This window comes from Chamaea fasciata, unplaced genomic scaffold, assembly GCF_029207755.1.
Source record: "Chamaea fasciata isolate MVZ Bird 193981 ecotype frontalis unplaced genomic scaffold, bChaFas1.0.hap1 SCAF_1, whole genome shotgun sequence".
Taxonomy (NCBI): domain Eukaryota; kingdom Metazoa; phylum Chordata; class Aves; order Passeriformes; family Sylviidae; genus Chamaea; species Chamaea fasciata.
Window position 1 is genome coordinate 95,531,689 of NW_027094086.1, and position 12,484 is coordinate 95,544,172.

At 37.6% G+C, this 12,484-nt stretch overlaps 1 protein-coding gene across 1 annotated transcript in view; it reads left to right on the forward strand.

The window, feature by feature from the left end:
- SLC9A3 (solute carrier family 9 member A3) overlaps window positions 1–12,484 on the forward strand; it is a 50,562-nt gene that overhangs the window by 24,681 nt on the left and 13,397 nt on the right. Inside the window, exons 2-7 of the mRNA XM_066202153.1 lie at window positions 271–573; window positions 6,027–6,187; window positions 8,190–8,268; window positions 9,092–9,269; window positions 10,117–10,337; window positions 12,246–12,448. Coding sequence (XP_066058250.1) covers window positions 271–573; window positions 6,027–6,187; window positions 8,190–8,268; window positions 9,092–9,269; window positions 10,117–10,337; window positions 12,246–12,448 — 1,145 coding nt within the window. The remainder of the gene's footprint in view (window positions 1–270; window positions 574–6,026; window positions 6,188–8,189; window positions 8,269–9,091; window positions 9,270–10,116; window positions 10,338–12,245; window positions 12,449–12,484) is intronic.

Consider the following 12,484-nt stretch of genomic DNA (forward strand, 5'->3'; position numbering starts at 1 on the left):
GAAGATAATCCAATGAAGGATATAAATGTCATGGAATATTGGCTTCATGTAAGTTAAAATACGCTGGGAAAAAATCTGAAGATTGACTTTTTTTTTTTTTTTTTAGTTCTATGAGTGCTTGTATCCCAAGAATTCCATGCACGCTTTTGGGTGTAACTACAATGAAAGCAGAAAATTTGTGTGGAATCAAAATTGCCAGCTCACAACAGTTGTTGCTCAAATGGTTTCTCCATTTCATTTCTGACTCACTGTTTTTGTGTTTCCTTACAGTTTTCCACTTGTCCCACAAAGTCACTCGGGTGGTTCCAGAAAGTGCTCTGCTGATTGTCCTTGGTCTTTTCCTCGGTGGCATTGTATGGGCAGCAGATCACATTGCCTCCTTCTCCCTGACACCAACTGTATTTTTCTTCTATTTACTGCCCCCCATTGTTTTGGATGCTGGATATTTTATGCCAAATAGATTGTTCTTTGGAAATCTTGGCTCCATCCTTTTGTATGCTGTCATTGGGACAGTCTGGAATGCTGCCACAACTGGTTTCTCTCTCTATGGTGTCTATCTGACAGGAATAATGGGTAAGTTTGATCTCTGAAGGCACAATTATGAACAACACTGTAGATACTGTTAGATGGGTGATAAATTACAATTTAACAGCTCTCTCCAGCAGAAAAATTAAATTTTAATGGGAGCAGTTTGAAATATCTTTATCAAATTTAAGAATGACCTGAAAAATCTTCCCTAAGGAAAGCATAAAAGCTACTTGAAATCCATGTCTCATATTGTCCGGCTCTAAATGTGTGTGTACACTCTCAGGATAAAGCTAAGGATTCTTTCTGCTAATGGACATCTGGAAAAAAATACACACTAAAGGGCTTGTTTCTTTCTGCAGTGATAGAAACCTTAAAGGTTCCTCTGAAATGGAAGTGTCTTCCTGAAGTCAGCTTTAGTATTATGTGTTATATTTAGTGTTATTTAATAATAAATGTTATTACTGTATTTAATGTTATTGCAATTAAGTGTTATTTATAAAAAGTGTTACCCAATATTAAGTGGCTACTGAGTGGGTATATATGCATGAATGATCTACATATCTCTTTTGCATTTTCTGAGTCTGGAAATTGTAACTGAAAATCTTAAGTTTTACAGAATGAAGTAGCAGATGTCTTACTAAAAAAAAAAAAAAATAAAAAGAACAAAAAGAAGCAATTTTAATGGGAGCAGTCCAAAGGGGCTTGAAAGGGTGGCTGATGAATGATTTCCTAGACCATAAATCCAAAAAGTGTGGGTTTCCTACTGCTTGTGCTTTTCCCAGAGAAGCTGTGGGTGCCCCATCCCTGGAAGTGTTCAAGGCCAGGTTGAATGGGGGCCTGAGCAACCAGATGGTGTCCCAGGTAGTGGAACTGGAGAGTGTAAGAAGTCCCTTCCAGCACAAACTATTCTATGATTCTCAGACACATTTTGTATTAGTTACACTGAGATAAAAGGGCACAGGGCTGCTAGAATAGGCACAGAACAACAGTAGTTAATCTCTACAGACTTTCATTTAAGACTCATGTTAAGTAATTGCAGATGTTTTTAATATTAGCAGCTATGATTGATACATTTTAGATTTACCTTATTATAACTCTTACTATAGAAGACACAGTATTTTCTTTAGAAGATACAAAGGTGACTGCTCAGATATAAAAATCTTTGACTTTTTAGGTAGATAAGAGGTTTACTGTGCTTTAAGCAATGTATTTCATCCACAATATCACATTCATAATTAAAATCAGGTTTTCAGCAAGAAAATATATGACAGGGTGTCTTGGTTTAGATAGACAGGTATTTGCCAGGGCAGATGGGAGTCTGCCTTGGAATGGAGAATGTAAGACCCTCCCCCCCCCTCCCTGGCCCCTTTTTTCCAAATTATTATAAATTTGCAATTAAAAGGCTGTCAGGCAAAGATTTTGGGAATAGGTACAGCGGTTCTTTACTAGGGATATTAAAAGTAAAAATGTTGTAGTACAAAAGTATTAGCAAGCAAACAAAAAAGAAATTCTAGAAAAACCCTGACAGAGTCAGAAATACAACCTGACACCCTGTTGGTCAGGGTGTTGGAAACAGTCCAAAAGTAAGCCCTCCTGGAGTGGTCCTGTTGGAAGTAGAGATGGTCCTGTAGTGTAGAGAAAAAGGGTCCAGAGATGAGTCCGGTCTTCCTTTGGGAGTCCCATGGGAACACTGGATGTCTGGTGACACTTGTGGCTCCTTTTTATCTAGATGGAAATGGTTTGGCTCCTCCACCCTGGGTAGAGCATCTTACAATGAGATGATGTAGTGTGTCATGTCATTGGTGAGCTTTAATGGTCCATTAACAAAAGATATCCCCCAGAGGGAATGGGAGGGTGAGCAGAGGTAAGAAACAATCCCCTACTTAGTTTTAACAGCTGGCTTGTTATCAGAAAGGCAGTTGCACCCTCCCTCCTGGAGTTACAACAGATAAAGAAAAAAACACCTCCTCAACTGGGTTTCAAAAGATGGGATAGAATAACTTTTTTTTTCTTTTTGGTTACAAAACCCAAGACACAGGGATATTGCTACTGCAGATTGGAAAATTATTTCTTTATTTAAATATCCAAGATGCTTGTAACAACTTAAGAAATATGACCAAAAGTATTTTCTTAAAATCCTGTTCTGGGAAATATAATCTGTGATAATTACTTTAAAAAATATGTTGCTATAAGTCATTACAGGGAAAGGATTGATTTTCTCACAACATGCAAAATGGAAAAGTTGACTGTTTTTCAAAAAAGTTTTATTTTAGGTGAAAATTTCACCTAAATTTTTCTCCCCCCAATCTACAAACAACTCTTGACTAACTGCAAAAACTGGATTTGATGATTACATGCTCTGCTTCGTCAGTATGTAAATATTTTAGTGACAGTGTATACTAGAACTCTGAGCTTACAGCTACACAGGGGAATCAGCCCCTACCACAGGTCACAGCTAAAGCTCTACAAGAGAAATATAGGGATGTTAATAAAGGCGAACAATAAACTGACATGCCTGGTGAACTTTAATATTTAGAAAGAGCATTATTGGTATACTGTGGGGACCTGTCTTTGCCATGAAGACCTACTAGAGTTCTAATTTCAGCTGTGAAAAAGACCAGAGAAGGCTGTCCCTGATTCAAACTATGTCATTCTCCAGCAAAGCTGAGTAGGAGTCTAAAATATCTACATGACACAGACTTACTAATCCACTAAATCTATTTTATTGACCTCCAAGAGTTCAACAAGATCTAACCACCACACTTAGTGAGAAACTTTGCTGTTGTTAGTTGCTGAAGATAGGAGAATGCTGAATTACTGAATTTCTAGAAGAGTTCATGGTAACTTCTGGTTGAAGTTCTATGGCATTTTTTGTTTCTATCCTACTTGTTCTACAATTGAAGTGAATAATGCTAAACATAGTATCACTAAAATGTAGAAACGTAAATCCACTACAGACTAAGATGAACTAAAACCAAATGACTTCTAGCTTTGCCATTCAATGGGCCTGTAGTACTGTCCATCAGTATAGGAGTGCATAATCCAAACTGCATTGCATAGATTTCCTACAAAAATAAACATAAAAACATCTCTTTGCTGGCATTCAATACCCTTGTAGATACTATAATTTGCAGAAGGAAAATGGAGAAGGTGATAATGAAGAAGAAATCCTTCTTTAGAACTGAAATGAAAAGATTAACACATTAGCTGTTAACCATCAGTTATATCGGTCTACTTCCACAGAATAGGAAGAATTATGTAATACTAGGTCTTCCAGGCTGATTGCAGTGAACTGTTCATCATCTGCTGGAGAACTAACACTTGCAGTATTGTGGTTGTGACTAATGCTTAAAATAGTTTTTCCTGTACAATCGAGGTCATAGCTGCAACATGCTGAGTATGTCTAAAAGTCTTATACTGGGCCCAGTGAATTTATCTTGGTCAGGTGTCACTGATGAGCTGGAGGAAGCCATGGTCATGTACCAATTGAAAATAACTGCTGTTATTACTCTAAATGAAAATGATTTAGAAACTCCAGGCCTCTTGACAGTGCTTTGTAGGAATTCCAGATGTGTCCTAATCTCCCCATAAATATTTGCTTACTAGCTTTACAAGTCTTCAAAGAATGTACCAATGATTATAATTGGTAACACATAAAAAAGATAAGTAATCTTAGTGAGCCAATTTATTTTCAAACCTTGTGTTCTATTATACCCTGATATCTGATAGTTATTGTCATTGGGCTTGTTCCTTCCTTAGGCCTGCCTGAGAAGGACAACATTTGGTGGAACCATTGCTTAGATTTAGGTTCAAGGCTGGTCTCAGAATTTTTGGCACAGACTTAAGGTCACTGTCTCAACCCCACTTGCACGATAAAACTGATAGGCTCAGTCTTTGTTGTCAGCTGGATATGCCTAACTGTGAACAAGACTATATATCTTTGCGAAAAAATAAGTTAGGGATACGTCTGTGCAAGCTATGAATTTGTTTTCAGGGCCATACCAAGATGCCTACAAACTATAAGGAAACCATGTAGATATTCTGACTGGCAGATATCAGCTAAGAGAATATATACATCTGCAGTTCCACTAGAGTATTGGGCATTGTCACAAATAACAGGATGTTGTCTACTCATCTCTCTGACTGCCCATACAAGTATCCTTTTCTTGAGTAAATAAGCCTATGCCATTTTGTATCAAAAATATTTGGAATCTGGTTTCTGTTTCAATTACATTCGAAGCACAAATGATATTGAATTTGAAAAATTACCTTTCAGAGTTCTTTTTAGAGGGGTGGCCATGTGATTCTGGAGGTACCTTACAGGCACTACTGATCCTGTGGCTACGGCTACTGACTGTCATTGTCTGACTCATGCTTCAAAACCATTTAATGAGATGAATTTCCTCTTTACCTGTAGAAATCATGCCTGATAATTTTGGGCATAAGCCTCTGCATTGAGTTTTAATGAATGAATTCTCAACATGTTCCTTCTCTGCTATTCCTCACACAATTTTTGGCACCATAACTTCTTAAGGAACCTTGCTTCCTCCTGCATCCATTAATGAACACAAAGGGAATTTTACTGTTCAGAAATCCTGTCCCCAGAAAAAATGACTGGGTCACCACTCTTGATTTCATGAAGAGGGTAGATTTTGCAAGGTATTTAGGAAGCTGAGCAAAGCGATTTTTGTGGCTCTGCCTTTTCTGCTACTTTTAAAATGACCATGAATGCTTGTGTCGGTCTGTTTGCATAACTGAACAAAATAACCTTAATAACTAAAAGAAAGTTAAAAAAATACTGGGTTGCACTGTCAACAGAGTTTTGTAGTTTCAAAACTTTTGAAATCATTGCCAAAATTCCTAAGCAGCTACACAAACACAACCCAAACGTGCTAAGGTACATCTATTCTTTTGGTCCACTTGCAGACACCTCATGAATTCTAATTTGGGAACAAGTGACTTGACCATACCTACCAGTGAGTAAGGAGGCCATAATTTGTGTTCAGCTGTATGGAATGCAGTTAGACACCACTGCAGCAGTTCTTAATGACTAAAAGTCAAATTTGACCTGTGACATGAAATATTTTGGAACATTATTTCAGAAGTGCTGGTATGGCCCTCTTAATATCTTCTGAGTTCTCAGTTATCCTGGGATAATTTAGTCAAGTTAGATAATAATTCAGTCAAGTTGGACAAAGTCAGGTTAGATGCCACACACAAATAGAAAGCCAGCTTAGATCCACAAGGACAGGCCAGTACTGGTCCTGCTCTCAGAAACAACTTTGACCCACATGGGCCCATGCTGAATCCAACATAACTTGTAGGATACAACACGACTCAGCGTAGAATTTTTAAGTAGTCACTGTAACATGCTTTTAAGTTGATAGCTTGGCATCTTTTTTCCAGTATTTGGCAATATCTGTAATATTCCAGTCTGTCATTACTATTGATTATACAGAGATGATTCTGCTTATAATTTGTTTACTTTGTTTTTGAAGGTGAAATGAAATCTGGGCTACTGGAGTTCCTCCTCTTTGGCAGCTTAATTGCTGCCGTGGATCCTGTAGCTGTTCTGGCAGTGTTTGAAGAAGTCCATGTCAATGAAGTTCTATTCATCATTGTTTTTGGAGAATCACTTCTGAATGATGCTGTAACTGTGGTAAGTAAATTATATATCCCAAAGTCAAACCAATTCAAGGGGATTTCTTCTGAAGTGTGTTTTCCTCTTTTAAGAAACGCTGTACTCTCTGTGTGTCTACTCATGGGCTATTGTAATGCAGCTCATGGTGTTTTCTGTCTTGCTCACAAACACTAGCTGTTTGAGCATGAAAGTTATTTGGATCTGGTAAGTGACATAAAACACACAATCCTGGCTGGATACTTCAAATGAAGTTTCAGGGATGCATGTTCTATTTGCCTTTGCTGTTTAAGTAGGGCTTTCACAACTTAATGAAATTAGTTCCAGGGATTTTAAGCCTTCCTTTCCTGTTGTTCTTTAAATGCACAAACATTTTTCTCCATATTTGTGTTATGCCCATAATTATATGCATACCTCAGCTAGTGAGAGAGAGAATAGTCTTGAAAATGTTTATGCCTGCTCCCTCAGTTTTACTTTGATCAGATTTTTATCAAGCAGATATATAACAAAGAGTCAATTTGGGGGGGGGGGGGAAGTGTGACATTTTAGAAAGTTTCTGTATGGGTTTTTGGGTTTTTTTTCAAACATTTTTTAAATTTAGAAAGTCTTTAATAGACTTAAAACTATCAGTAGAAATCTGGAATTATTTTATTTTGATTGAAACACCTTTTCTTTTCACACTTTTTTTTTCCCCAGAATAAAATTGTCAATAGTTCTGTAGCGCAGTGTTAGTGGTCAGGGATCCAGAAGTCCTAAGGCAGAAAGATGCTATGCAACCAAGTTGCTGTGCAGCTTCAGTTCACTTTTGGATCATTTCCTATTCCTGCACCTGCCTGTCTGCAAGGAAGGGTAAGACAGGTTCATGAGGCTCAGTGACTTAAGTTTTTGCAGCCAAGGCAACAAAGCACTCCAAGGTCATTGGCAGCAGCCTATAAGTTCACATGAGTTTGAAAATGACGGTATGGCTTCCAGAGAAACTTAACTGCCCTTGGATATCAGTAGCATTAGTACTTCTGGGGCATTGCCAGAAACAAATATTGAAATAAACCTCTGATGAACTCAAGTATCAACATCACTGGCTTTCAGAAGGAAAGGAGTTTTTGTTACTGTGAAATGAACACAAGTCAACAAATAAAAGCAAGTTTGATGGTTCACTGACAAAAAAAACAGAAGAGCAAGTATGATCCAGAGCTAGAAAGCACAGCTTATGAGTAAATTTGAAACAGTGCAGTTACTACCTTGAAAAAGGAAAGACTGGAAGGCAGAAGAAAGTGGATGGTATAGCATTCTTTAAACATAAATATGTAAAAGACTACTGCGACAGAAAAAAAAGTAACCTGTATACCGTGACTGGGCAAATACAATAAGAATAATCAAGTTTAGCTGGAACAAGGAGAGCTGAGAAAGCCATAGTAAAGTCCTCCTTCACCACTGGAGGAACTAAGAGCAAATTAAATTGGCATGTCTCAAAAATTATGCTCATATAAACCTCCTTAGGCACAGGTATGGATAAGGTGGATTCTTTACTATCAGCTATATCACTGTTAGTCAATTATTTAAAAAGTTTTAGCACAATTATTATATTCTCTTTTATGTTCAACTCATATATGTTCAACATATTTCAATTCAGTATCTTATTATTAGCATATTATTATTGTCTTATTAAGCATCTTATTTATCTTATAGATGTGAGTAAATGAATCTTTCAAATACCTGGGGTTTGCAGCGAGAATTGCTTTAGAAAAAACATCTATATAACAATACTTTTTATACATAGGGGCCATATTGAAGTGAGAAGTGTAATGTTGTGAGGTTTTCTGTTTGGGTTTTTTTTGTTTGTTTGTTTTCTTCTTGGCCCACCACATTTCTTTTATTTTGAGAAAATATTAAAATTCTCCCTCCAGACAGAATTTCCCTCGGTCAAACACAATTTCAGACTTTATAATGTTGAGGCCCCTAAGGAGATTATTTTAATAGGCTCGATTCAGGAGCAATTATTAAATTAGTCTACTTTTCTTTCCAGGTGCTGTACAATGTGTTTGACTCTTTTGTTGCAATGGGTGCAACGAATGTGACAGGGATTGACTGTCTCAAAGGCATAGGTGCGTAGAAGTGAATTCTGTCTCACACAGTTGGTGTATATACGCACTATTTTAAACAAAATATTATTATTATGGTATTGGCAACTTATTTTTCAGCCCTTTCCATTATTACTCATATTCATACACTCGCATGACATAGGCAAATGTCTTAAGAAAATAAATAAATAAATAAATATTCCTGAATATTTGGGAAATTTAATCAGATCTGTTTTCTCTTGAGGAGACTCAACAGACGTGGAGTCTCAACCCATTGGTTGAGACCACCAAACCTGACAGCTATATATCTTTTCTTTGTATTAAATAGCAATTCCTTAATTTCAGCCTATGCTCTCCCTGCATTCCAGGAAAGCCAAGATTGCACACAGGCATTGCCGCTCCTTATCACTGATCACCATCAAGTAATGTTTGCCAGTAACTATCAAAAAATTTTGCCTGAAAATTTAGTCACTATTTCCCATTCCAAGCATTGCATAAAACTAAATTATCTTATGAATAAATGTTTTAATAGAGACTTTGTCATATTCTATAATATGCTTTTATAAAAACATTTGTTTACAGACCATGGGAAAAAATAGTACAAAGAAATGCAGCAGGTATGAATAAAAGTAAAATGGTAAGGCATAACAGAAGTAGCATGTTTTTCTACAGCATGCTACATTCATGTACCAAGTGCTCAAAAGTCTTGAGCCTAGAAATGAATTTGACATGTCCTCCAAATTTTTCTGTGATTTACTGGCCATTTGCTGTCCTCTCTCTGGAAGAGAATTGGTTCAAACCATTATATTTCTATGGTTTAAGCTGCGTTAGGTGTTTTGTTTTTCAGTGTCATTCTTTGTGGTGAGCCTCGGTGGGACACTGGTTGGCATTTTCTTTGCATTCCTACTCTCATTGGTCAGTCGTTTCACCAAGCACGTGAGGATCATTGAACCTGGATTTGTGTTTATAATTTCCTACCTGTCCTACCTCACAGCAGAGATGCTTTCTCTTTCCGCCATCTTAGCGTAAGTCTCTTTTTATTACTGCCTATGAAGGGGATGAGAATGGAATATGTTTTTTAAAAACATTGAAAGGAAAACCTAAATTATATGGGACAACTATTGAATACGACACTCATTAAGTTTATGCTGGGTAATACTATGTTCACACTGCACTAGATTATAGTTTGCAAATACTGTCATTCAGCCTTCCCAGTATCTGCTGAGCAATGGGAGAATTCCTTTGCAAAATACAGACACGACTCTTTCCTCTCTGTTATTAATAATACTTCAAACTTAACATTTGTCTATTTGTGCTGACATCTTTCCCTATAATTTGAAACTAAAGCAATATTTTTCTAAGGCACTGTGTGAATGTCACTATTCTCTGTCTCTCTCTGGCCATTAAGGTTTGCCTAAATGTTGCCTGTTTTGGCTTGAGTACCTCTGTGGCCTTTCTTCTCTTAGTATCCATTGATTCCTGGCATACTTTTCAGTTTTGCTTGTCATGTTTGTAGATGATACAGTAAGTATATTCAAGGTCTGAAAATCTTTCTCCAAACAGAGCATTAGTTTAAGATTATGTCTAATGTAAACAAGTTTTAAAACAAGGTTTGCATTGAAAGCACTATAGTAACCTGAAGAGAATTACAGTCTGTTATGTTCTAATGAAATGCTGTCTTCAGGCCACTTGAGGACACATCAGCATGTATGTTTGAGATATGCTTTTTACCTAGGGTAGGCTCCACAAGTGTAAATGAGTGTATCTTTTCTTAGGAATTAATGGCGGGCTTTTATCACTATGTGACAGACAGATGGAAATAATATTAAATGTTGTAACAGATATTTTCTGAACAATTGCTTCTTTCTCTAGGATAACCTTCTGTGGCATTTGCTGCCAGAAATATGTCAAGGCTAACATATCTGAACAGTCTTCTACAACTGTGAGATATACTATGAAAATGTTGGCCAGTGGAGCAGAAACTATTATCTTCATGTTCCTGGGTATTTCAGCTGTGGATCCAGATATATGGACGTGGAATACAGCTTTTATTCTGTTGACTCTAGTCTTCATCTCAGTATATAGAGTTATTGGTAAGGGGGCGACCTTCCTGTTCTTGCATTGTACTGCTGATGCAATCACATACTCTTTAGCCCTCTCCCCAGAAAACATTTGGAGCTCTAGGTTTGTTCTTTTTAAAATATTCTATCTATTTTAGTTGAATTTATTGTTGGGTTTGGGTTAGAGTAGAAGAGTAAGCTCTACAGTAAGTTCCGTCATATGCTGAAAATATAGCAGGATTTCATTTTTGATGATGTGTGAGGACATGAGTAGCCCAGCAGTTAACACAAGGCGTTCAGTGGCTAACCTTTGTTGACCCAGAAAATAGTACTGGCAAAATCTTCCAGTAAAACGGACTTTGTTCTTTAACTTGCAGCCTAACAAAAGATGTGACTCTTGTCAGCCACGTCTTTCCTTCAGCTCTTTCATTTTGGCACTAAATAGATTGTCTTAAGCTAATGTTATGGTTGACTTCAGGTTTTAGGCACACAGTGATATCAGACCATACATAATTACACTGCAGGTTCTCTGGTTTAATCTATAATTCTCAGGGACTGATGAAAAACTGAGTAAATAAGGCTGGGGCAGGTAGGGATTACCTACTGTCAATTTACTATGTTTATATAAGTTTGCAAACATTTCTAAATACCAACAATGATTTGCCCAGCTACATAGTTCTCCTGTAGTTTTGCTAAAATTGCAAAAAAAGTTGTAGAATGAAGTACTTGTAGAGAGTAACACACACAGCAATTTGGTGTATGTACTTACCTGTGGGAATAAGTTAAACTAGCTTATTTGCCTGTTTTTCTTGACTTAAATTCAAATGACAGGTCACACATCGATCTAGCCAGCAGTTTTCCTAGATTCTGTGCTCTTATTCTGTCGAAGCTCCTGAGTGGAATGAAGCGCCTAGCTCCTTGCCCTCCTTTTCTAAATAGTCTGCAAACATTGTTCTTTTAGCTGCCTCTCAAAAACTGTTAATGTGCCTCAGGTGTTTAAAATAGCTTTCCATATCTTGTCTTTGACACTTTTTGTATTCCTCGAATGAGTGGTTAACAATCCTGCAATAGACGTGAAAAGTAAATAGTAAATATTCGGCAATAAAAATAAGCACCCACTAAAGTAATTGATCTTAGACATTGACAAATTAATAAATACCTGCTGATGTTGTGCAATTATTGACATAATTGCAGTTCTCATCCTCTGGAGGAGTCAAATTGGTAGCATTTCCAAGGCCCCCTCCTCCAGAGGCCCTTCTTACAGTGACAAGACAATTCTCTTGGCACAAGTTCAAGGTTCTCTGAAAAAAGAAGAATCTGTTCTGCACTGGTTAACCACCCCTGCCTGCTGCAGTGGGACACGTGCTGTGCCAGTCACAGGAGTGGTGAAGTTTTCCCTCTGTATGGTGGGAGTTCTGGGATACATTGAGACAGCTAGATCCCTAGGTCTCCCACAGCAGGCCGCATCTCACCTGTAGGTCTGAAGACAGTGTTAGCATAATTAAACAACCCTTCATAAGACAATGACTTAAACGTCATTTTCAGTGATTTGCAAAGGGTACCACACTCCCTAAATCAGTGCTGTTGTAACGTGTTTCTGTTAACTGACCCTGTGCACTGTAAGACTGGTTACAGTGTTAGAAAAAATCTATTCTTTCTTAACAAATTTCCAAGGTCAGCACACGGCAGAATTTCCCCTGGAGTGTCTGTGCTAGAGGGCAGCACTCTCAGAAGAGCTGCTGGCTCTCCGAAGCAGCCTCACCTAATTCCTTTAGCTCGATTTAAAGAGAAGGCACCAAGTGGGCAACACAGTGATAAGAGGGAGTAGATGGTGTAGATTGTTATAAAGGCAGTCTGGTGGCAGCATTTCTGTTACACACAGTTGGGATACTGATGTTCTGTAAGGGTATTTCTAGACATGCTGACATTTGTTTGTTGCAGGTGTTGTTATACAGACGTGGATTCTTAACCGCTACAGAACTGTCCAGCTGGAGATAATAGACCAGGTGGTGATGTCCTATGGGGGACTACGAGGAGCAGTTGCTTTTGCTCTTGTTGCACTTCTGGATGGGGATAAAGTGGGAGACAGAAACCTGTTTGTCAGCACAACTATCATTGTTGTGTTTTTTACTGTTATATTCCAGGTAACTTACCTTCTTAAGCATGCTTCTTGCAAGGAG